At 42.3% G+C, this 26,287-nt stretch overlaps 1 protein-coding gene across 1 annotated transcript in view; it reads left to right on the plus strand.

Moving 5' to 3' along the window:
* The first annotated feature begins 5,657 nt into the window (after positions 1 to 5,657).
* Positions 5,658 to 26,287, plus strand: part of tfe3a (transcription factor binding to IGHM enhancer 3a) — a 94,471-nt gene continuing 73,841 nt past the window's right edge. The window contains exon 1 of the mRNA XM_084332909.1: positions 5,658 to 6,087. Coding sequence (XP_084189035.1) covers positions 5,987 to 6,087 — 101 coding nt within the window. The 5' untranslated portion in view covers positions 5,658 to 5,986. The remainder of the gene's footprint in view (positions 6,088 to 26,287) is intronic.

A 26,287-nucleotide genomic window follows, 5' to 3' on the forward strand; every position in this document is an offset into this window, starting at 1 on the left:
ATCAACACATCCGACGCCGCCGCAGAGGAACACACGGGAAAACGAGACGGGAGAGAAGGTACCGGGGCTAATCAACTCGACGGTGACGCAGGTAGCCGGCAGGCTAACACAGCAAACTACCGGAGCCAAAGGACCCTACCCTTCCCCCACCGAAAGCCACCCGGTCAGCAAGACATCACCACAGGGAGCCGGCGGGATGGAATCAACACAGCCCCCTGTCCCCTCCCCACGGAATTTCACCACCCGGGCATCGAAACGGAATCAATACAGACACTAGCAGATGAACCAGGACAGGATAAAGAATCACACCCACCCCCCCCCCCCCCCCCACACACGGACCAAATAATAACAACACAGTCCCCCCCCCCCCGTCGCGGGACACCCACCCTGATCAAAGGACCCCCCCATCCCCACAGACGAAGAACCCTACCTTGATCTCAAGGATATAGGCAACACAGCAAACAAAAACGGACTACATATTTTCCATCTAAATGTAAACAGCCTAAGACACAAACTGGCAGAAATAAGACAACATTTCATTAGCGGTAAGGTAAACATTCTATGTTTCTCTGAAACTAAACTGGATTCATCAATAACAGACCCGGAAATAGAATTGGAGAACTATTCAATAGTCCGTAATGACAGGAACAGGCATGGAGGTGGTGTCTGTATGTACATTCATAAAGACACCAAATTCATTAACCGTACGGACCTAGATCATGAGGCTATTGAAACTGTATTTGTAGAAATTCTATTTGTAAAGGGCTAAATCTGTTCTAGTCGGCACAATTTACAGACCGCCAGACCAAAATGGCTTTTATGATGTGTTGGATGTGTGCTTAGCTGGAGCTGAGGATGCAGAAAAGATTCTTATTGGGGATTGGAACACGGATATGCAACAAAAAGATGCACCGTCTTCAAATCCTTCAATAGGTTTGTGATCTGCACGGCCTCAGCCAGCTAATCACCCAACCCACACGTGTATGTGAGTCAACTCAGACTACGATTGACCTCATCCTGTCCTCTGACAAGTCCAAGATCTCCAATAAAGGGGTTATAGCATGCAGGTTAAGTGATCACTATATGATATTCTGTACCCACAAAAAGCTAAAACAAAAGGCTGGCTGTCACAAAACAGTCACATCTAGAGACCTCAAAACCTACTCTAGCGAGGCCTTTAACCTTGAACTGGAGAGCCTGGACTGGTCAGATGAACTCAATGGTACACTGGTTGAAGAAACATGGCTTGGTTTCAAAACCAAATTTTCAACAATACTAAACAACATGGCCCCCCTAAGAACCACCAGGGTAAAAAATCGCGCTATGGTAACAACAGATGAGGTACTCAAAAAACTGAGTGCCCTCCAACCGAACAAGGTCACCACTGGCCATGACAACATCCCCTCCAAATTCCTCAGAGACTCAACAGCCGCCATCACCCCAGTCATCACACACATAATAAACCTCTCCATAAAACAGGGACATGTCCCCAAGGACTTCAAAATTGCGAGAGTAACACCCCTGCACAAAAAGGGCAGTAAATTAGACCCAGGCAACTACCGCCCTGTTTCTATCCTTACCTCCATCTCGAAAGTCATGGACATTTTTTTATACGAACAGGTCGAAAAGTACCTTGCAGAAAAAAATCGAATCTACGAATTCCAATCTGGCTTCAGAACATCCCACTCCACTGACACATGCCTTCTCTATTTAAACGACCACATCAAATACTGCGGCATGGTCATGCTGGACCTACAAAAGGCCTTCGACACTGTCAATCACACCATTCTGATTGACAAGCTAAAAGCAATTGGTTTTGATAGTCTATCAGTGAGCTGGATGCAATCCTACCTGGAGGGGAGAGAACAGATGGTGGAGGCAAACGGTACCCTACCCCCCCCCTCACAGTGAGCTGTGGTGTTCCACAAGGAAGCATACTACGACCGCTACTGTTCCTAATTTATGCAAATTACATATCTTGTGACTGCAACTTGTTCCTGTTTGCGGACGACTCAGCCCTGCTGGTCTCTGACAAGAACAAGTTACAGGTTGAAAAAACCCTCAGCTCGGAACTAGGCAAAATCTGCATATTATGGCTCGCTGATAACAAACTATCATTACACATGGGCAAAACAGAGTCCATTCTCTTCGGTTCAAATAACAAACTCAGAAAGACCGACGGCTTCTCAGTTACAGTGGGTGACAATATTCTCACAAGGAAAGATGAAATTACCTACCTGGGTTCCATCCTAAAGGCAAATCTTTCCTGTGACAAAATGGCATCCAATGTAATAAAAAAAGTCAACCAACGAACTGGATTCTTGTACCGGATCTCCTCACTGGTAAACAAGAATACCCTGAAGACTCTGGCAGGAGCACTCATTCAAGGGTACTACGACTATGCTTGCACCTCATGGTACCAAAGCACCTCAAAGGCGCTAAAAACAAGATTACAAACATCACAAAACAAACTGGTCAGACTACTGCTTGACCTTACTCCTAGAACCCACCTCACCCCTGCCCACTTTGACAACCTAGGATGGCTTAGAGTAGACGACAGAGTACAGCAACTTGCAATGGGCCTGGTCTACAAGATACACTACACGACCAAGGTACCCATGTACATGTCAAAATACTTCCCAAAGGTCAGTGAATACCACGACCACAACACCAGAGGAAGCTCAACAAATCATGTTAAACCCAGATTCGGCTCAAACAAGGGACTAAACACGTTTCGCAATTATGCCACATCAATGTGGAACGCCCTACCCAAAGCTGTAAAGGAATGTGAATCCCTACCCACATTCAAAACCGCTCTTAAAGAGCACCTACGGGAGGGGCTGCAATTCGAAACTGGCCACCGTAAATGTCCAAACCTCCACCCCCTCCTAATAGACAGTCTCCTCCCCACCGCATGTATATATTCTCTCCCCGCCGTATTATTTCTTTCCCACCCACCCCCTCCAAATGTACAGTCTCCTCCCCGCCGTATGTATATTTCTCTCCCACCCACCCACCCCCTCCTAATGTACAGTCCCCTCCCCATCATATGTATATACTCTGTCAGGATCTATGGGTAACAGTACTGTATATTTGAATACCGTTTATGTCACAAATGTATCAGTACTAAATACCTGTATGTCCCTATGCCATAAATGTCATGTATGTTGTGTATGTCATAAATGTCAATATGAATTGACAATGGGGGACCCTGATGTAAACAAGACGAAAGTCTTTCTCTGGTCTGCATCCCCTTAACAATTGTGTGTATTGAGCCGTACTGTATTGTACCCATTCTGCAATCTGTTAAATAAAGTTTTCATTCATTCATCCATTCACCCCCTCTATGAGGAGTTAGCAAAGATGAGGAGCACGTTCAGCCATAGACCCCCCCCCCCCCCCCCCCTCCACACCACAAATCACTGGCATGGATGATGTCATGATGAGAGATGATGAAATAGTTGGTAAAAACAACTCCACTCTGAAGACACAACATCAAGGCGTCACACATCTAACGATCCCATTGGACGACAGCAAACTCTGCCCACCCCTCACAGCCTACCAGCCCTGTCCTTCAAAACTCGGTTGATTTTTCGTTTTTGTTGACGTCAGCTCGGATTTCCCCCTTAACTTTCACTTCCCGTAAAAACGCGATTCTACTTCCGGTATTCCCAAAACACCAACCCGAGAGGAAGCGTATTGGCTGTGAATGAGGAGACTCGAAGCTATTGGTTATCGGTAAGCAACCCGGCAGCCCATTGGCCAATTGAGGTTAATAACGCGACAGTAAAACCCGCCCTCTTCCTCGGCGTTAGCATAGAAGTAGGATTTATAGAACGGGTATTTCTTCTCAAATCATCCTTGTTGAAAGGGTTTTAATGCTGATTGATTGATTGATTGAAAAGTTTATTAACAGATTGCAGAATGGGTACAGTACAGTACAGTACAGCTCAATACATACAATTGTTAAGAGGATGCAGACCTGAGAAAGACTTTCGTCTTGTTTCCATCAGGGTCCTCCATTTTCAATTCATCATATGACACACACGACATACAGATAGACAGTACTGCTACATCTATACATTTATGACATACCAGATTTTCAAATACAGTACTGTTTGTGATACTAAAAAAATCCAGAAAAAGAGTGTATATACATTTGACATAGAAACTGTGCATTGGGGGAGGTTGGGTAGGTGGGGTGGGGCTGTACATTGGAGGTGGGGGGGGGGGGGGGGGGGGGGGGGTTGGGTAGGGGGGGGGGGGACACTGTACATTGGAATACTGACATACATTTGACATGGAAACTGTACATTGGAGGAGGTTGGGTAGGTGGGGTGGGGTTGGGTGGGGCTGTACATTGGAATACTGACAAAGCCATGCTTGGTCTTTATTGTACAACTGGGTTAGGACATTTGTAGGGGCCAGTTTTGAATTACAGTTCACTGTGAGGGGGGGGATAGGGTACCGTTTACCTCCACCATCTGTTCTCTCCCCTCCAGGTAGGATTGAAGGAAGCTGACCTCCAACTGTCATTGATTGATTGATTGATTGATTGATTGAAAATTGTATTAACAGATTGCAGAATGGGTACAATACAGTACAGCTCAATACACACAATTGTTAAGGGGATGCAGACCAGAGAAAGACTTTCGTCTTGTTTACATCAGGGTCCCCCATTTTCAATTCATCAACATACATATGACATACAGATAGACAGTACTGCTACATCTATACCTTTATGACATACCAGATTTACAAATACAGTACTGTCTGTGATACAAAAAGAGTAAGAAAAAAAAAATCATTTGACGAAGAAACTGTACATTGGAGGAGGTGGGGGGGGGGGGGGTGTACATTGGAGGTGGGTGGGTGGGGATGGGTAGGCGGGGTGGGGGGTAACCCATTGAAATGTTTACTGATATAAATATTGATTCCTATGGTTATTTATACGGCTTATTATTGGTTATTGTTGACGAGCCCCAGAGAGCTATTATAACCACATCAGGAATAGTATTCCTCGGTTGTGGACTGTCCTGGAAATTATTTTCTACAACATGATTTGCCACAACAGCTTAGTCATTTTACGACAGCCGTTAAACAATTCTGTAAATCGCTTTGGATAACCGTGTCAACTAAAGTCTATAACTCTGTATGATAGCATGTACTATAATGCTGTACAATAATCATATATATTCTTACCATACATATTTATCCACATCTGTCTGTACATACCGTACCTGCATAATTTATACTCCTTTTACATACCTGTAGATACTATATCTGTACATATCCCGTACCTACTCTATTCTGCTGGCCAGTATGACTTCCTACCTAAGTACCATTACCTGTATCACTGTACATTGATACTACAACTCTGTACCTACATCTGATTAGCACTATTACTCAGTAATAGTACACTAATTTATATATTTATTTTTATATCCAGTTTAATCACATTGTATATTACTACTCAACTTTACTGTTACATTTTCACTCTGCATGCCAAACTTATTTCCGTTGTATACTTGTGCTGTATAATGATGACATGTGAATCTAATCGAATCTATGGGCTGTGAGTTCTGTGTGTTCCAGTGCTACACTACAGTCCACAGCGTCTCATCAGAATCCAGTCTGTCGGTCTGATGTGAACTCTCTGAGCTCTGAAGTCTTTTCACCGTTTTTACTTTGCTGACTCTGATCTCAGATCAGTCCGCCTCACTAACCGCTTCTCATACTTTTCTTATTTCTCTAACGGCGTCGACCCGCTTCTTTTTGTCACTAAAACCGCTGAAAGCCCTTAACAAATTATGAATTCCGATTGAATCTATATCATGCTCAAAGTTTAAATGAACTAGTTCTCCTCGTTTTTTTTTACTAAAGCTCTCGCCTCACTTTTTTACTCGTTCTAGACGTTTTTTTCTGCTGCTGTCTGAACCGAGAAGCCGCTCTGAAGTAAATATATTGATCCTGTTGGAGATTGATCATGTCATCTCTCAGCTCAGACCAGACCAGGATCATGCAGGTCCAGAAGCCCCAGACTGTGTTTGTCATCCTCGACTCCGCCGAGACCCTCAACCTGATCAGGTGAGTCTGGTCCTGGTGGGTTATTAACTTATTATTGCTTATGAAGTTGTATTCAACGAGCTTCTGACTCGTCTTGAAATGCGACTTTAAACTGCTGTCAGACTGAGTTCTTACTGTACATCCGGCTTCTGCACTGTGTGTTTATGGATTTATGTTGATGAAGTGCGAGACGAATCATACATGAGTCAGAGACAATAGACACTGAGCTGAATGTGTCTCTCCTGGGTTCAACTAGAGTACACATGTACAATTATTACCCTGCATTATTCTGTGTTCTTAGTACACTACTTATTCATTGTAGGCTACTTTTATTTGTAGAGCTCTACTTATCCTCGGACTACTTACTGGTCACTAGATTAATCCTCGGTACTCATGTTGGATACTTTCTTACCATGTTGATGATACTAGAATCATGTTGGATACTTACTATGTTGATGATTCTAGAATCATGTTGGATACTTACTATGTTGATGATTCTAGAATCATGTTGGATACTTACTATGTTGATGATTGATTGATTGAATTGATTGAAAAGTTTATTAACAGATTGCAGAATGGGTACAGTACAGCTCAATATACAATTGTTAAGGGGATGCAGACCAGAGAAAGACTTTCGTCTTGTTTACATCAGGGTCCCCCATTTTCAATTCATCATAACATAATATATGACATACATGACATACAGATAGACAGTACTGCTACATCTATACATTTATGACATATCAGATTTGCAAATACAGTACTGTTTGTGATACAAAAGTGTCCAGAAAAAGAGTGTACATTTGACGTAGAAACTGTACATTGGAGGAGGTTGGGTGGGTGGGGTGGGGTTGGGTGGGTTGGGTGGGGGCTGTACATTGGAGGGGGGGGGGGACACTGTACACTGTACATTCTAGAATCATGTTGGATACTTACTATGTTGATGATTCTAGAATCATGTTGGATACTTATTACTTACCATGTTGATGATTCTAGAATCATGTTGGATACTACTTACTATGTTGATGGTACTAGAATCATGTTGGATACTTACTATGTTGATGATTCTAGAATCATGTTGGATACTTACTATGTTGATGATTCTAGAATCATGTTGGATACTTACTATGTTGATGATACTAGAATCATGTTGGATACTTACTATGTTGATGATTCTAGAATCATGTTGGATACTTACTATGTTGATGATTCTAGAATCATGTTGGATACTTACTATGTTGATGATTCTAGAATCATGTTGGATACTTACTATGTTGATGATTCTAGAATCATGTTGGATACTTACTAACGTGGTGATACTAGAATCATGTTGGATACTTACTAATGTTGGTGATACTAGAATCATATTGGATGCTTACTAACGTTGGTGATACTAGAATCATATTGGATACTTTTTTACTAGAATCATGTTGGTTATTCACTATGTACTAGAGAGAAAGAGAGAGAGAGATTTGTTCTGCCTTGCCAATCACCCCCCCCCCCCCACACACACACGCACTATGAATTGAAAATGGGGGACCCTGATGTAAACAAGACAAACATCTTTCTCTGGTCTGCATCCCCTTAACAATTGTGTGTATTGAGCCGTACTGTATTGTACCCATTCTGCCATCTGTTAAATAAAGTTTTCATTCATTCATTCATTCATTCATTCATTCATTCATTCATTCATTCATTCATTCATTCACACACAGTTTGTACCTGTTGTGGCCTGTTCTCTGGTCTCAGTATTTCCAGTGAGGTTGAAAACAACATCATAATTATTAAGGAGGCCTGGATGGAGCTGGTAATGATCGATCTGTCTGTCTGTCTGTCTGTCTGTCTGTCTGTCTGTCTGTCTGTCTGTCTGTCTGTCTGTCCGTCCGTCCTTTGTTCTTAGTACTTATTCATTGCAGACTTTTGTAATAATGTACACAATAATAATAATTTTATGAAGTGGCTTCTCAGATATGTTTAGATGTTCTTACTGATGGAAGTGAATGGATTGATATTCTTGGCTTAGTGCGTGCGTGCGTGCGTGCGTGCGTGCGTGCGTGTGGATGCATGCACGTGTGGATGCATGCATGTAGGTGGCCGCAGCTGTTGCAGATTCAGTTTTAATTGGAATTAAGAGGGGAATTGTTTCTCTCAGTATGTTTACTGAACTCAAGCTGTAGCTATGTTTTCAACTGGGTTTGAGTCCCAGACAGTGCTTTAATTAATGGACTCAAACCTCCATATGAAAGGATTGGCCCAATAACACATTGGAACAATTGTAGACAAATCTTTATCGGAGGGCCGGAGGGGTATTTTGAATTATAATGTTCTAATACTGTAATAAGCTCTATGAGCTTTACCTGCCAATGTCTCTTAGTCAGACAGACCGACAGACAGACAGAGAGAGAGAGAGGTTCACATCCCTGTAAAATAATGTGAATATAATATGATAATAAAATATTTAGTGCTAATGGTCAGAATACTCTTGTCTGAAGATGCTCTTAGTTGCATTCAAGAATACATGAAATACAAGAAGAATACAAGAAGAAAGGCATGGGAGGGAGAGAGAGATTTGTTCTGTCTTGCCAACCCCCCCCCCCCCCCCCCCCCCCCCCCCCCACCCCCCCACCCCCACACAGTTTGTACCTGTTGTGGCCTGTTCTCTGGTCTCAGACTAGTATTTCCAGTGAGGAGAGACTGGTTGAAAACAACATCATAATTCTTTAGGAGGTCTGGATGGAGCTGATATATATATATATATATATATGCTGCTATTTAGCACTTTGCTCGTAGATGTATTACTGGTGATACTTACTTGCAGGTATATTCAGACAGATATGGATATATATATGCTGTAAATATAAATATAAATGTATATATATTGTATATACAGCACTATTGTACATGCTGCTATCATACATAGTTATATGGGTAGACTATAGTATGAGGTAGGTAGTTATGATTATTATGATTACTATGATTACAATATAAGGCAGTGTAGACAGTGAAAGCAGTAGGTTTGTATACATTTAGTATAGGCAACAGAGTTCATACAGTATGGGTAACAGAGCCTAGGGTGTATATAGGCAATGGAGTTCAGAAATGAAAACATAGTGATATTAGTGACTTCTCCCTTCGATTGAGATTCATAGTTCTGTTGGGAGGCTAGTTCAGTTCAGATCAAATCAGATAGTTCAGTAAAAATGTAAAAAGGACGATTCTGGATGATTGATCAGAACAGCAGGCTGTGTGTAGCCACTATAGAATGTAAAAATGAATACCAAGGTTCACACAAAGTAAATACGCTGGAATTCCACATTTTCAGCACAGGGAGGAAACACCTGGCTCAGATGTATGGGCCTCAGCCTTCAACAAGAACACTGTAATAAGAACACTATTGGTAAAACATGGATTAAAAGAAGAGTGGGCGAGACACTGTTGTTAATGTGTTACTGGATCACCCTGGGAAGCATCACTTGTGGTGGGTCTGTCTGACTTGGTGGTGGGTCTGTCTGACTTTGTGGTGGGTCTGTCTGACTTGGTGGTGGGTCTGTCTGACTTTGTGGTGGGTCTGTCTGACTTGGTGGTGGGTCTGTCTGACTTTGTGGTTGGTCTGTCTGACTTGGTGGTGGGTCTGTCTGACTTGGTGGTTGGTCTGTCTGACTTGGTGGTGGGTCTGTCTGACTTGGTGGTGGTTCTGTCTGACTTGGTGGTGGGTCTGTCTGACTTTGTGGTGGGTCTGTCTGACTTGGTGGTGGGTCTGTCTGACTTTGTGGTTGGTCTGTCTGACTTTGTGGTGGGTCTGTCTGACTTTGTGGTTGGTCTGTCTGACTTTGTGGTGGGTCTGTCTGACTTGGTGGTTGGTCTGTCTGACTTTGTGGTTGGTCTGTCTGACTTTGTGGTGGGTCTGTCTGACTTGGTGGTGGGTCTGTCTGACTTTGTGGTGGGTCTGTCTGACTTGGTGGCGGGTCTGCCACAAATAATGTATGGGAAACACTGACTTAAAGGTGCAATAGAAGAGAGACTGCTACTGCTGGTCACACCTCAGGAGGAATTCACAGTATAATAAGTTACTGTACAGCTATATAATATAATAATATTATATTATATAGCTGTATAGTAACTTATTATAACTGTAAGATTCTGCCCTTCCTGCCTGGCAATGGACTGCATTTTCTGCCAGGCCTTGGACTTCCTCTCACCCCGTTTCCTCCACCTCTGCCATGGACATGGATTCCCCCATTACTTCTGCCTCTCTGTGTTCTCTGTCTGTTCTCCCTCTCCTCTGCTCTCTGTTCTCTCTCTGTTCCTTCTGTTCTCCCTCTCTCACCTGCTCTCTGTTCTCTGTTTGTTCTCTCTCTCTCCTCTGCTCTGCTCTCTCTGTCTATTCTCTCTCTCCTTTGCTCTATGTGTTCTCTGTCTGTTCTCCCTCTCTCCTCTCGTCTCTCTGTTCTCTCTCTCCTCTGCTCTCTCTGTTTGTTCTCTCTATCTCCTCTGTTCTCTCTGTTCTCTCTCTCTCCTCTGCTCTCTGTCTGTTCTATTTCTCCTCTGCTCTCTGTCTGTTCTCCCTCTCTCTGTGTTCTCTGTCTGTTCTCCCTCTACGATACGATACGATATATTAGCATATTTTTATTCATACAAAAAACAAGCATCACACAGATCATGTTGTTATAAGTTGAGGTTGTATGAAAAGGAAAACCCCCAGGATAAGCTGCAGCCGCATGCTTTTGAGAGGAACCCAGCAAAAACAAAACAAATAAATACATCTATAACAACAAAAAAATACATGTTATATAGAACAAAACAAGACATATTATATAGAACATAACACAGTACAGACATGGTACAATAACTAGTTGTCATGTATTGGCGGAGAGGAGTGTGATTTTCTGTAAACAATCATTGGTTACAGCAGTGCTTCTCAAACTTTTTCTGTCAGGCCCCCCTTTGGCGGACCAAAATATCTTGGGCCCCCCCCCCCCCCCCCCTCGCCCCAACAAAATAGTCATGAAATGGGCCATGTTTAAATTGATTGAAATAACACCAATATCGTGACCTTTCAAATTGACAACACCTTCCCTCGCGAGAGCCACCTTGCCTCGCTGTGAAACAGCACTGCAGAATGGTCAGCTCCCATCGCCTCACACAGTGCAGAGAACAGGCGCGCTTTCAGGGGTCGGGTTTTGATGAAATTTACCACGTTTATAACTTCTGTCAAAACCTCATTCAGCTCAGGGCTAAGCTGTCTTGACGCTGGCGCCTCTCTGTGAATTTACAGTGCGTCCATTGCGCGTTTGGCGAGACCCCCTTGATGAGCGCCTGTAGCCCCCTCCTTTTCCCTGCCATGGCCTGCGCACCGTTAGAGCAAAAGCCCACACAGTTCTCCCATTTCAGTCCATGTTCTGTCAGGTAACTGTCAATAATTTTGAAGAGCTCATCAGCTGTCGCTCTGTTTTTGACATATTTGCAAAACAGCAGATCTTCACTCAGTGACTGGGAATTTACAAAGCGACACATTTTTAATCTCAAGGCCCCCCCCTGTCATGCCTCTGCGTCCCCCCTGGGGGGCGCGCCCCCCACTTTGAGAAACACTGGGTTACAGTATATGAAGACAAGAGGGAGACAGACTGGGACATTTTTATGGAGTCGTCGAGCTCGTTCCATATCTGCGGACCCCTGCAGTGCACAATACACTCAGACTGGTACATTTTAGCTTTCGTTTTTTCCCTTTGATTAGATGTTTCTTTCTGGTGTAATGTGCATTCAGGGGACGGCAGATAGGGACGAGCTTGTTTAACCGGTGGTTGGTCCTGTGCACTACTTAATACATGATGGCAGAATTTGTATACATGTTTAGTTCTGCAAGCTTTAAGAGTCCAAGGTTACTAAATAAAGGTCCAGTGGGGTCTCTGTAGTCAGACCATGATATGGCGTGTTTTGTAATGACTGGGAACGTTTTTTAATGTAACTGGGAAAAGTGTTGGACCATATGATGTTGTAGTAGTTTAAGGTTCAAATAGAGATTTATGTAAGGTGAGAAGGGCTGAATGTGGAAGACAGTGTCTTAACTTAAAGAACAAGCCAACATATTTAGATAGTGTTTTTATGAGATGATCAATATGGTACTTGAAATTCAAGAATTTGTCGATGTGGAATTTTGTGGAGGCTACTCTATTAATTTATTGCCCATTTATTGCAATACGGATACACTTTGTGTTTGTTTTGTTTTTATTTGAGCAAAATACTATATCATTATTTTTTATGTTGAGAGGGAGTTTATTACATCTGAACCAGGTGTCCACCTTCTCCAACTCCCTATTTACAGTTTCTTTTTTTTATCCACTTTTTCTCCTTATTTTTCTATTTTTCTCCCATCCCAATTTTGTATTGCCAATTCTCCCCTCCCCTCTCTTGAACGTTGCTAGACTATGCCTCCCACTGGTCGGCTGTAGTGAGGATAGAAGCCTTGCATCACGTGTCCCCTCCGGTACACGAGGAGGCAGCCTGTCGCATCTTTTCACCAGACAGCGCGGACTCTCAGTGGCGAGGTGTAACGCGTGGGAGGCTCATGCTGCCCCCGATACTTCCTGTCTCTGCTGTGCAGGCTTCACCCAACCGACCTGTAGGAGTCGCTGTCCACAACGTCCAATCCCCACCCATCGACTTCCACCCGCTACCTCTGTCAATTGAGATAGTATGACGACTGGCCCAAGCCGTAGGCAATGTTGACACTGGGATTCGAGACCGGAGTCTCTTGCATTGGTGACGAGCGCAATCTCCGCTATGCCACCCAGCCGCCCTTCCTATTTACAGTTTCTTGAAGTAGAATGGATCTTTGGATGACAGAATCAGATTTGTATCATCAGCTAAAAGTAATTTGTGTAGAATTTGAGAGGATTAGACAAAATCATTGTTATACAAGATGAAGAGAAGTGGCCCCAACATTTAGCCTGGGGGACCCCATAGTTAATACATTTATTTGGAGATTTATGATAATTTATACTTACATATTGTTGTCTTCCATATATGTAGCTTTTAAACCAACTAAGAGCTATGCCTCTGACACCATAATTATTTAATTTGGTTAAAAGAATCTCAAAGTCAATGCAATCAAATGCCTTATAAGACAGGTCGAGGAAGATTCCAATGGAGATGTCACCTTTATCAATGACATCATTGATGTTTTCCTGTAAGTCAAGAACTGCCATACATGTTTTCCTGAAGCCATATTGTGAGGAGTCCAGAATATTTTATTTATCTATGTAACTACTCAGTCTGGTATAGACAATTTTCTCAAATACTTTATATAGTGAGGGCAGTATGGATATTGGTCTATAGTCATGTCTATAGTCATGTCATTTTTATCACTCTCTCTCCTCTACTCTCTCTGTTTTCTGTTTGTTCTCTCTCTCTCTCCTCTGGTCTCTCTAATCTCTCTCTCTCCTCTGCTCTCTGTGTTCTCTGTCTGTTCTCTCTCTGTTCTCTCTATTCTCTGTCTGTGTTAGGGATTTGTATGCGACCCCAATAGCACAACACAAGACAGGTATGAGAGTTAGCCAAAAACAGGGCATTATTTATTAAACAGGGAAAAAAGGCAGCACTGACCCTTTAAGGGTGAAATACACTAGAGTCCATGAACAACGCAAAAATGCAGCACTGTTCCTTTAAAGGGCGAACAAAAAGTACACAGGAATATCTTCTTGAGTCCATGAATGAAAACGAAAGTTCGGAGTCTGGTCTCGACTCTCGTACAGCCTCACCAGAACGCTGCCGACGGGCAACACAGCAAACAGGGGGTCCAAGGGGAACAGAGTGAGAACAGGGGCATCCTCCCGTGGAACTATAGAGAGCGATGACGAGGCCTCACCCCAGGAACGAGGTCCACGAAGAGGGAGTAGGGCAGTAGCTGGCACGACGTCTCACCCCAGAGACGCGGCGGTAGATGATAGCAACGGATGGCACAATGTCTCCCAGTGAGAACATAGGAAATCCTCCCGTGGGATTATAGAGAGCGAAGACAATGTCTCACCAGGAGCGCGGCGGTTGATGGTAGCGTACAGAACGACCTGGCAATGAGTGGAAGGCAACCAGCAGTACTAGTAGTCTCCCAACGAGCTGATTGCCAACCACTCTCAGATGCGTGAGGTAGAATGTTCGGCACGCCCCCTCGTTGGGCAGCATGCAGTCCTTACCCAGCCCTCACAGTCTGTTCTCTTTCTCCTCCACTCTCTATGTACATTTTCTTCCCCTTCGGATTTCTATTTTTTATGATGTTCTCACTTTCTTACATAGTACCGTATATTTGTATGTCTCTAAATGTCTTGATGAATTGAAAATGGAGGACCCTTATGTAAACAAGATGAAAGTCTTTTTCTGGTTTTCATCCTCTTAGCAGTTGTTTGTATTGAGCTGTACTGTATTGTACCCATTCTGCAATCTGTTAATAAAGTTTTCAATCAATCAGTCTGTTCTCTCTCTCTCCTCTGCTCTCTATTCTCTCTCTGCTCATTCTGTTCTCCCTCTCTCACCTGCTCTCTGTTTGTTCTCTCTCTCTCCTCTGGTCTCGCTCTCATCCATTCTATTCTCTGTCTGTTCTCTCTCTCTCCTCTGTCTGTTCTCTCTATCTCATCCACTCTCTATTCTCTGTCTGTTCTCTCTCTCTCCTCTGCTCTCTCTGTCTGTTCTCTCTCTCTCCTCCACACTATATTCACTGTCTGTTCTCTCTCTGCTCTCTCTCCCTCCCATTCATGTTCCCCTGTTAGTTTTGTTTAGTTGTTCTATGTATCATGTTTTTGTCTTAGTCCTTGTCTTCTTGTTTTCTCCAGTTGTGTATATTGTGTTCCATCTGCTATTGTTGTTGTTATTTTAGTTCCTGTAGTCCTTTGTAGTCTGTTTCCCCTCTCAGCTGTCTCTTGTAATTATCCCAGGTGTGTCTTGTTTGTCAATTACCCTCTGTGTATATCAGTCCTGTTTTAGTCTGTCTACTCTAGTCTGTTCTTTATTACTATTATGGCTAGTATGTTAGTATAGTCTGTTCTTGTGTTATAACTATTATGTCTAGTATGTTAGTCTAGACTCTAATCTGTTCTCATGTTTATAACTATTATGTCTAGTATGTTAGTCTAGTTCAGGGGTCGGCAACCCTAGGCACGCGTGCCCGCATTGGCACGCAGGGGCATTTTCATTGGCACAGGGGGCAGCATAAAAAAAAAAAAAAAATCTTTTTACTTCGCTTTGAAATATTATAGTGAAATATTTTGCACTGTTGTCGCATTTATCTTGTTGAAATCCTCCCACAGGTTCTTTTTTGTAATTCGACAGTTTTGCACACCCCTATGACAGCTATACAGCTGTTCCCATGGTGCTCAGCTGTCAGCAGTCAGCTGGCCTCCTGCGCCCGCGCGCAGTTCCCAGGTAATCACACAGTGCTGCGGTTGCATTCTGTATGTGCCGTCTTTCATGATGGCAACCCCTGCTAAGAAAGTTAAAGCAAAGGAAATTCGGGCATTCCAGCCCTCGTGGACAGACGACTACGGGTTTGTGTGTCAGAAGGACCGTGCTGTGTGTACTTTATGTTTAGAAAATGTAGTTTGCAGAACGTCAGGTGTGAAACGCCATTTTGAGACGAAGCATCAAAAAAGTTTCAAAGATCAGGCGGATAAGGCAGAATCGATTAAACGTGCCGTGGCCAGGTATGGAAAGCAAGCCAGCACCCTCAAAGTGTTCACGACTGCTAAAAACCACGCAACTGAAGCAAGCTATCGCATTGCTCATTGCATTGCGAAATGTGGAAAGCCATTCACTGATGGCGAGTATATCAAGGAGGCTTTTCTCTGTAGCTCAGATGTTTTGTTTAAAGGCTTGCCAAACAAAGAGACAATCAAATCAAGGATAAAAGATATCCCCATGTCAGCTCGAAGTGTCGAGCGACGCATCAACGAAATGTCAGAAAATATCAGAGAACAGCAAACAGCTGGATTAAAAGATGCTCCGGTGTGCAGCTTAAAGTGACCAACTACAGCCCCCAGATAACGGAGCTCAGTAAAGCTGAAAAAAAAAAAAAAAAAAAAATCTAACCCTGACTAACCTTACTGTCATGCACTTGTCCTAATAAACTAACCTACACTGTAACACACAACACTTGATGAACATTGTTACTCAGCTGATAGAGTTGTACCCTTCTTGCTGTCTTGTCGTACAGAACTTGTAAGTCGCTTTGGATAAAAGCGTCAGCTAAATGACTAAATGTAAATGTAAATGTAAAGCAAAACTGTTTGTCTGCATTGCACCCCCGCCCCAACTCAGATTTAGGGTTGATACAACCATCATAATAATATTGTTAATAATAACAATAACACTAATGATGTAATAATGTAAACATTTTCATTAAAAATACCTGATTATGAGGGAAAAAAATTACGATGCATGGAATATTGTTGATATGGCACACTAGTTACAACTATATTTCAAACTGGCACTTCATGTCAAAAAGGTTGCTGACCCCTGGTCTAGTCTGTTCTTATGTTTATTACTATTATGTCTAGTATGTTAGTCTAGTCTGTTCTTATGTTTATTACTATTATGTCTAGTATGTTATTCTAGTCTGTTCTTATGTTTATTACTATTATGGCTAGTATGTTAGTATAGTCTGTTCTTGTGTTATAACTATTATGTCTAGTATGTTAGTCTAGACTAATCTGTTCTCATGTTTATAACTATTATGTCTAGTCTGTTCTTATGTTTATTACTATTATGTCTAGTATGTTAGTCTAGTGACTCTAGTCTGTTCTTATGTTTATTACTATTATGTCTAGTATGTTAGTCTAGTCTGTTCTCGTGTTTATTATGTCCAATGTGTTAGTCTGGTCAGTTCTCATGTTTATAGCTTTTCAGTTTGTTGCTCTAGTTTTTATTTTTAGTTAGTCAGCCAGGCTGTCAACTATTTTTTTTGTGGTTTTGTATCCTGTGCCTTATTTTTCATGAAACACTCTTGGAACCAGCCTCTACCTCCACCGTTCTGCATCTGGGTCCTACCACAACCACACCCCACCTTTGTGACAACAATATATATAACTTATTTTAGTGTGAATGTCTCCAGACCTCTCTTGGTAGAGCCTGACGTGTGGTCAGCAGTAGCAACCCCTCCCCCTATCTCTCCACTCAACTCCAACCCACACATCAGACAAAAACAATCCATGCAAACAAAGTGCAATACCAAGCAGGGCTATTTTGTCTAGAGGTCGCTGTTTGACAGCATTACAGATTCTAGCTTTAAGTATTAACATCGTATTTCTCTTTTAACAAACCAGTATCTCCAAACAAGATAAGTGAGATATTGTCACTCTGTCTGAAAGATGTTTTTACAGTGTGGAATGCATGTTTTGAATTTCAGTATCCTGATCGAGAACAGATGATCCATGGGTCAGCTGCGTTCCATTCTGAAACCAAACCCCTTCTATGTCTCCTCGTCCTCCTCCTCGCCTCCTACACCTGAGGAAACTAGACCGTATGTGTCTAGTTGGAGGATTCATATTATCTTATAGATATTAGACTATGATTACTGAGAATGGGATGGAGCTAGGGCACAAGGAAAGGGATCGAGACAAGGTGACTTTGAGGAAGGGTGGTGTTGAGCCTTAATGGGACGTAGCCTGGTGTGGACTTGTCTCAGAGAGGATGTGACTCAGCGAAAATTCTTCACACACACACACACATACACACACATGTGCGTGCACGCACGCACGCATGCACGCACACACACACACACACACACACACACACACACACACACACACACACACACACACACACACACACACACACACACACACACACACACACACACACACACACACACACACACACACACACACACACACACACACACACACACACACACAATAAAACCAAACTATACCCTGTGTGTGTGAGACAGTGCTGACTTAGGGATTTCTATAGTAACACTAAAGGAAAAGTTTTTCCTGGCAGAGGAACAAGAATGTGTTCCAGGAAGTAGGATGGAGAGACTCCAGGGACATTCTGGTCACATGATAGAGGAAGGCAGCCTAAAGGCGTGTAGCCTTTTTACAACTCATCCGCGTTTCCGGCGCTCTGATTGGCCAGGTCATGTGACATGTGCGCCCAATAGCGTGTTTGCCCATTTCCGCGTCGAACAGCCTGCAAACTACCTGGCGTTCTATCGCCATGCTCTAAGACAAACTCTAACCTTAACCAACTTCGAAATTTGTGCCTAAGCTTAACCGGCGAAAGAACTTGCCGTCACGCTCTAAGACAAACTCTAACCTTAACCAACTTCGAAGAGTGCCTAAGCTTAACCAGTGTAGAAACTTGCCGTCCCACGATTGGCGCTCATGTCACATGACCTGGCCAATCAGAGCGCAAAACGGGAACCCGGAAACGGCGATGCATTGTAAAAAGGCTTCAAGCAGCCTAAAGGGACATTCTGGATGAAAGTCACATGACAGAGTAAAGCAGCCTAAAGGGACATTCTGGATGAAAGTCACATGACAGAGGAAGGCAGCCTAAAGGGACATTCTGGATGAATGTCACATGTTAGCGGAAGGCAGCCTAAAGGGACATTCTGGATGAAAGTCACATGACAGAGGAAGGCAGCCTAATGGGACATTCTGGATGAAAGTCACATGACAGAATAAAGCAGCCTAAAGGGACATTCTGGATGAAAGTCACATGACAGAGGAAGGCAGCCTAAAGGGACATTCTGGATGAATATCACATGATAGAATAAAGCAGCCTAACGGGACATTCTAGATAATAATAATAATACACTTTATTTGTATAGCACCTTTCATACAGAAATTGCAGCTCAAAGTGCTTCACAACAGAAAAAAGACAGGCATAAAATTAGCACATAAAGTGCAGACATAAAATCACAGTTTTTCTCATTAGGATCTAACATCCCAACAGGCCACCTTGTTTATGGTTGGATTCAGTTTAAAAAAATAGACAATAATAAAAAGAGAGATAGAATAGACAGAGTATAATGGTGCAATAGTGCAGTGCAATAAGTAGTAGAATAGAATAGACATGAAATGAGCACACAAAGTGCATAAAATCACAGCAATAAAAAATTTCTGGATCACTGTTTAACAGTTTAATGTCGTCTTTACCTTCTCTGTTTAGTATCCACAGTTTAAAACCTGACAGTCTTCCCTCCTGTTTGATACCCACTTTGACCCTTCGAACCTCCCTCTCAGGGCAAACCTCCCTCTCAGGGCGCAGTTCCCTCTCTCGGAGCGCAGTTCTAGGCCTGGGTCCTACACAGTTTTAAAGCCTGACAGTCTTTCTTGCTTGATACCCACACAGTTTAATACCTGACATTTTTTAACCTGTAATAAAAAGTAATAGACAGAGTAAAATAGTGCAGTGCAATAAAATTATGCAAAGTGCAGTGCAATAAAATAGAACGGACAGAGTAAATGAGTGCTACAGTACAATCAACAGCGGAGTATATTAAAAGGCTATGGTGAAGAGGTAAGTTTTTAGCTTATTTTAGAAAATATTAAGATATCTAGTTTCCCTAATGTCCATAGGTAGTGTGTTCCATAACTTTGGTGATTAGTTTGCAACGACTGCATCCCCGATTCTCTTTAGGCTGAGGTTTGCAACCTTCAATTGACCAGTAGTAGATGATCGCAATGTTCTAGAAGGCACATAGTTGACTAGAGAATTTGCAATGTAGCTTGGTCCTGTTCCATTTAGTGCTTTGTATATAAGGAGGAGGACCTTGAAATCGATTCTACAGATGCAGCACTGAAAATTCTAGGGATGCCCCGATCACGTTTTTTGCCACCGATACAGATCACCGATCGCCTATGAGCCATATCGGCCGATACCAATACAGATCGTTTTTGGTTTTATAAAAAAAAAATATATATATTTAAATATACATTTCTTAAATTTTTTATAAAATATATATATTATATAATTATACTTTTTTTGTATTTAATTTTTTTATAATTTTTTAAACAAACACATAAACAAACATGACAACACACGATTAGATATACAAGCATTGTAAAACAGTGTACATCAGTTAACTCACCGTTTGGATAAATGTCTTATACAAGATATACCCCTAATACCTGCTATCTATTCCCCTACACACATATGCTCTTGCTCGCACCCCCCGCCCTGGACCCCCCAATGGATAATCCATCCATTATCCTTCGCTCCTAACCAGACACTACCATTAAATGCTAGCTTTTATTCTCTCCACCACTTCTAACCACATTGTCAATTTGGATTCATTGAGACCCAAAATTCTTGCTGTAGATATTTCTAGATAAATCACATCGAGATATGTAAGAATCCAGACCTTTCGGCAATTTTCTTCCGGTTGAAACCATCGTGATGCTATCAGTTTTTTAGCCACTGTAATACCAGATAAAACCAATCTCTTTTGCTGTATAGGTACTGCATATTCAAAAACATCATTCAGCAGTAATATAGAGGGGTGTACCGGTATATTTGGGATTGCCATCCCTCCTTCTGCTTTGTTTCTCTGTGCGGTGGATCTTTTTATACGTGGTGGTTTGTTATTCCAAATAAATTTATATGCGGAAGAGTGTAATTTTTTCCAGTAACCATCTGGAGGGGGTAACGGAAGCATTGAGCTGATGAAGTTGATTCTAGGTAGTACGTCCATCTTAACTATTGATATCCGTGCCTGTACTGAGTTTTTAAGTTTTGACCACCTGTCAAGGTCGCATTTGATTTAATTTTGGATTTCTATGTAATTGTGTTTCACCGTTTGGCTTATGGTAGGGAATACTTAAACTCCCAATCATCTAAAGTGTTTAACCATTGGTATTTCTTCTGGAAGACTTGTATTCTTTGCAGGGGCGTTCAGTGGAAGGAAAGCCGACTTTGGCCAGTTTATTTTAAATCCCGATAGGTCGCCAAAGTCATTAATAAACTTGAGAAGATGAGGCATTGCGGTGTTAGGGTTTTGCATGAACAGTATTACGTCATCCGCATATAGACTAATTTTGTGTTGTGTGCCCTTGATTACGATTGGTTCTATGAGTTGGGATTGTCTTATATATTGTGCTAAAGGTTCTAGTGATAAATCGAATAGTCCGGGACTAAGAGGGCAACCCTGTCTAGAAGAGCGTGATACCGGAAATATTCCGGAGGTGATTATACCTGTTGTAATCATGGCCGATGGGTCTTTGTATAATACTTTAATAATATCAATGAATCCTTTTCCTAACCCCATCCCTTCTAACAGGGTTCGAAATTAACGGGGGCTCGGGGCAAAATGCCCTTGAAAATGGACAAAATGCCCCCGAATATCAGTTAAGGGGGGCAGAAAATGCCCCCGACAGTTTACTAATTATATATATGATCTACAGTGCGAGCATTTCCCTTGTATTTGGCCCTAATAATATGTGTGTGTGCGCCACCCGGAAAAATCATTTACTCGAGACGAGTGACGATTACAAAACAGCTCCGCTGTTATAATAGTCCCACATTACACAAGGCGCATAAACGTCCAATCACAGTAGCGCCCGAAAACAAAGTCACGGTACCGGCTTAGGCAAGTTATACATTCAGAATCAGACAACGCAAAAAAATCAGCCAGCCATGAAGCCCATTCATTTTTATTTTGAGCAAAAGAGAGACGAGGAGAAAGAGAGGAATCCGGCTGACATGGCTTTTGAAGTGATATTCGCACGTGTTTTTGCGGGTCCAGTCCCCACGGTATGTTGACAGAATTCGCAAAACACCTTATCGACTGAAGCATAAAAGTCATTAGGATACTGCTCTGCTCTGAATTTAGGGCTTAGTGGGGAATTTCTTCCGACGTTAACGTTAACGACGCACCGAAGCAGCTAGACCATTTCTCCGTGTTGTGTGTAACACGCAGCGGTCCCCGCCTCCTCCCTCCTTGCAACAAACGTTCCACCCAAAAACGGAATTTCTATTTCATAATGAATTAAATAATTGTATAAAGAATTTTCAATGTTCTGTCATCTAATAATATATTCCATTACCTTTCCTATCTGTATCAAAGTCAAAATGTTGGTATCATAACAACACTACAACATACAAAAGCAGCTTGACAACCGATATCCTTTGCGTTTGATTGATTGAAAACTTTATTAACAGATTGCAGAATGGGTACAATACAGTACAGCTCAATACACACAAGTTAAGGGGATGCAGACCAGAGAAAGACTTTCGTCTTGTTTACATCAGGGTCCCCCATTTTCAATTCATAGTGTGCACACGCACAGTATAATAATGCATGAGATAAATAGTTAATAAACTCTGTGTTACTTGAACAATTTTCACTGTGCTCCTAAATTTCTTTGTGTGCTCCTAAATTTTTATTTAGATTTTATTTATTAACATTTTATTTAGGAGCACATGTGCTCCTTGGGAAAAAGGTTAGCGTAGAGCCCTATATATGGAGACATTAACATTACATTATCAAACATAGGGACGAAGACTGTAAAAAAAAGTGTCAACAATGTTTTATAATCCTTATGTTAATTTTCATCATAAAAATTCAGTGCCCCCGAAATACAAAAAAAAGCCCCCGAAAATCAATTAAGGGGGGCAAAAAAAGCCCTTGAAAAAAAATGTTAATTTCTAACCCTGCCTTCTAATACTGCCCATAGATACGACCATTCCAGCCTATCAAAAGCTTTCATTGCATCCAGGGACAGCATCGCCTTGGGTGTGGTGTCGTCCTTGCTGGCATCTAGTACGTATAGTAATCGTCTTATGTTGTCAGTGATCAAACGGTTTCTTATGAAGCCAGTTTGATCCGGATGAACTAAAGACGTCATATGCTTTTGAATTCTGATGGCTAATACCTTAGAGAACAGTTTGATATCGGTTCCGAGGAGGCTTACGGGTCTATAACTACAGCACTCGGTGGGGTCTTCATCTTTTTTAAGGAGGACTGTTATGAGTGCAATATTGTCGTTCTTATGAAAGTTCCCCTCCTTGACTGAGTATAAAATCATATTAAGTAATAGGGGTCCAATTATGTCCCAACATGAGAGGTACATTTCTGGTGGGATACCGTCTCTTCCAGGAGCCCTACCACTTTGCATTTCGGATATGGCCTTCCTGAGTTCCTCTAGTGTGATTGGTGTTTCTAACTGTTTAGCATCATCCTCTGAAAGTTTGGGGAGGTTAATTTGATTAAGATATGTGTCCATTTTGTTTTGATCGAAGATCGTTTCTGATTTATACAAGTTGGAGTAGAATTATTTGAATGTCGTATTTATTTCTTTGGTGTCTGTTACAAGTCCTTGTTGTGCTTTAATGGAGATTATATCTGCAAATTTTGCGTTAACTCTTAATCGCGTAGCTAGTAGGTGACTTGGTTTGGAACCTTGAGAGTAATGCTGTTGTCTTGTGCTACGTATTTGTACTTCAGATTATATAATTATACTTGTAGTTGTATTATCTGCGAGACATCGCCACCACGCAACAAGTCAAAATGCTCGCTATCTGCAAACAGCTCCACTGTCTGTGTGTGTACTCTGCTTTGGTCAAATCTCATTCAGCATTGCCATCTTTGCAGTGTTGTTATGAAGCATGATAGCTAATTAGCCAATGTTCAGCTGCAAAAACTAATAATGTCAATTATGTTATAAGACATTGATATCAGGAGCTATCTGTAGCTACTGCTAGCCGGCTAGATGACGTTAGACAATGCATCATGTATTAAAATAAAGTGAACTATTTAGTTTACTGGGTCATTTCGTTAAAACAGTGAGCTAACGTTAGCTACCTCGGCACGGGGCACGGGGCATCCCTATCATTCTTAAACTGAAATGCGCATTTGTTGATATCAGGAGCTATCAGTAGCTAGCCAATGTTAGACAATGCATCATGTATTAAACTAAAGTGAATAGTTGACTGTGTAGTTTTGTTTAAACAGTAACGTTAGCTAGGTAAGAAGGGTTTGTTGACATGACATGGGTCTGGGAGGGGGAGGAGGAGGAGGAGGAGGAGGAGGAGGGGCAAGACGTGCAGCAGCAGAAGCTGTGTGGCTGTGAGAGAAGAGCGAGTGAGAACTCTGCAGAGAATTGGAACATGTTTTCCGTGTCATCGATTGGTTTTCACGATCGGCGAAAATAAAGCATTATCGGAATTCACCGATCTCATATTTATACTGAATATCGGCCGATGCCGATCGCTGGCCGATCGATCGGGGCATCCCTAGAAAATTCAGATATCTTCTGCTGCTTGTGTGCTGCTTGTGTGCTGCTTGTGTGCCACTTAAGAACTAGCACTCTGGTGTTAATTTTCGGGGGCTGGTGGCTTGGTCCCAACGTGAACAGGGAGGGGGTCGGGGGCTACTGCCCTCAGACCCCCAATATAATTTTTATATGGGCAGTCTGACTTGGGGTACTGCCCATATATTAGTGTTGCAATGCATGATAAGTAAACAGTGAAAAAAGCTAAGGAATCGGATGGAGCTGGGGTGTTTGGGACGAATACAAATTTAAGATGAAAATCTCCCCAGCCTGTGGGAGGCAGTGGAGGTGTGAAATCTGGCCCGGTCCAGAACAATAGGAGTCACAAAATCACAGCAGGAGAGGCAGGAGAGGAGCAGGAGAGGAGCAGATGAGCAGCAGAGGTTTGATTTTTCAGTGCTGCATCTGTAAATGTTACCGGAAGCCAGTGTAGATGAAAGTCACTTAACAGCATAAAGCAGCCTAAAGGGACATTCTGGATGAAAGTAGCATGACAGAATAAAGCAGCCTAACGAGACATTCTGGATTAAAGTCACATGACAGAGGAAGGCAGCCTAACAGGACATTCTGAATGAGAGTCACATGATAAATCAGCCTAGAGGGTCACTAGAGGGTTCCTGCTGGAGGAGGAGTATAACAGGACTTCTGCTCTAAGACAAGAGGGTGGTGGAGGAGGAGACTAGGACTTCTGCTGTTATGACTAGAGGGTTCCTGATGGTGGAGGAACTTCTGCTGCATGCATGTTAGGCAGGGACTACAGATGAAAACGAGCTCATTAGCTAATTCTGGCACATTTACATTGATGTGGAAACTGAAGATATTGATTAATGTGCACTGTCCCTGGGTAAAACATTTATAAATAAACTTAAACTTAAACTATGACTAGAGGGTTCCTGATGGTGGAGGAAACCAGGACTTCTGCTGCTATGACTAGAGGGTTCTGATGGTGGAGTAGGAAATGTACACTCTATGTTATTGTTTGTGCTATATTAAAAGTGTGATATAAATACAATAATGAATGCATAATGAATCATTACGTTATTCATGTACCTATGCATAATCATGGAGCTGTATGATGTCAGTCACCACAACCTGCTCTATCTTCTGGCTGGGAGGAACTATTGATTTGTTTATCTGTCTTTTTCCTCCATGCTTACATCATCGTTTCTGCTGTGACCTAATCATAACAACTAGCTGCTACTCTGATGTGGAGAAATACAGTCGATGTAGAACTAGAACAGATAGACGCAGTGGCGTCATTTCAGTAAAAGCCAAGGTATGGCAAGGAGGGAGGGTGGCTGTAGCAGCCGGTGCTACGTATAGTTGGAAGGTCGAGGGGTGGTGGGGGGGGGGGGGGTTTAAATCAGTTGTGCACTAGTCAATTTTGGTGAGTTGTTTCTATATACAATTCACTTATGACAAGTCATAACGCCACGCGAGACTCGGAACGTGCGTACTGCGTTGTGTATGTGAGAGAGAGAGAGAGAGAGAGATATCGCGCTATTTCTTATCTACAAAGCAGGCATGGCCAGTCCACCCTCATTTCACTGTCTGTATGCGCCCCCAGACTATTTGAAGACCCTGATCAGATAGGGCAAATATATTAGCTTGATCCATTTACATTGGCTGCGACGATACAGAGCTATTGTTATGCAAAGACAGGTAGCCAGGTGGGTACTTTCTGAGACAAAGAGCAGCCACCTCTGTCTGGCGTTCAACTACAACGCGGCAGCGTGCGTCACAAATGACACGCAAATTAGATGATTTTGTCACAAGCCAAGGTATGGCGAGTGCCATACCTTGCCATACCAAAACGACGCCCCTGGATAGAACTACAACAGACTCTGATGTGGAGAGACAGACATTATAACTGCAACAGACTCTGATGTGGAAAGATAGACATATAACTAGAACAGATAGACATAGAACTACAACAGCCTGGCGTGGAGAGATAGATGTAG

Source organism: Notolepis coatsorum, assembly GCF_963971535.1.
Source record: "Notolepis coatsorum genome assembly, chromosome: 17".
Lineage (NCBI taxonomy): Eukaryota > Metazoa > Chordata > Actinopteri > Aulopiformes > Paralepididae > Notolepis > Notolepis coatsorum.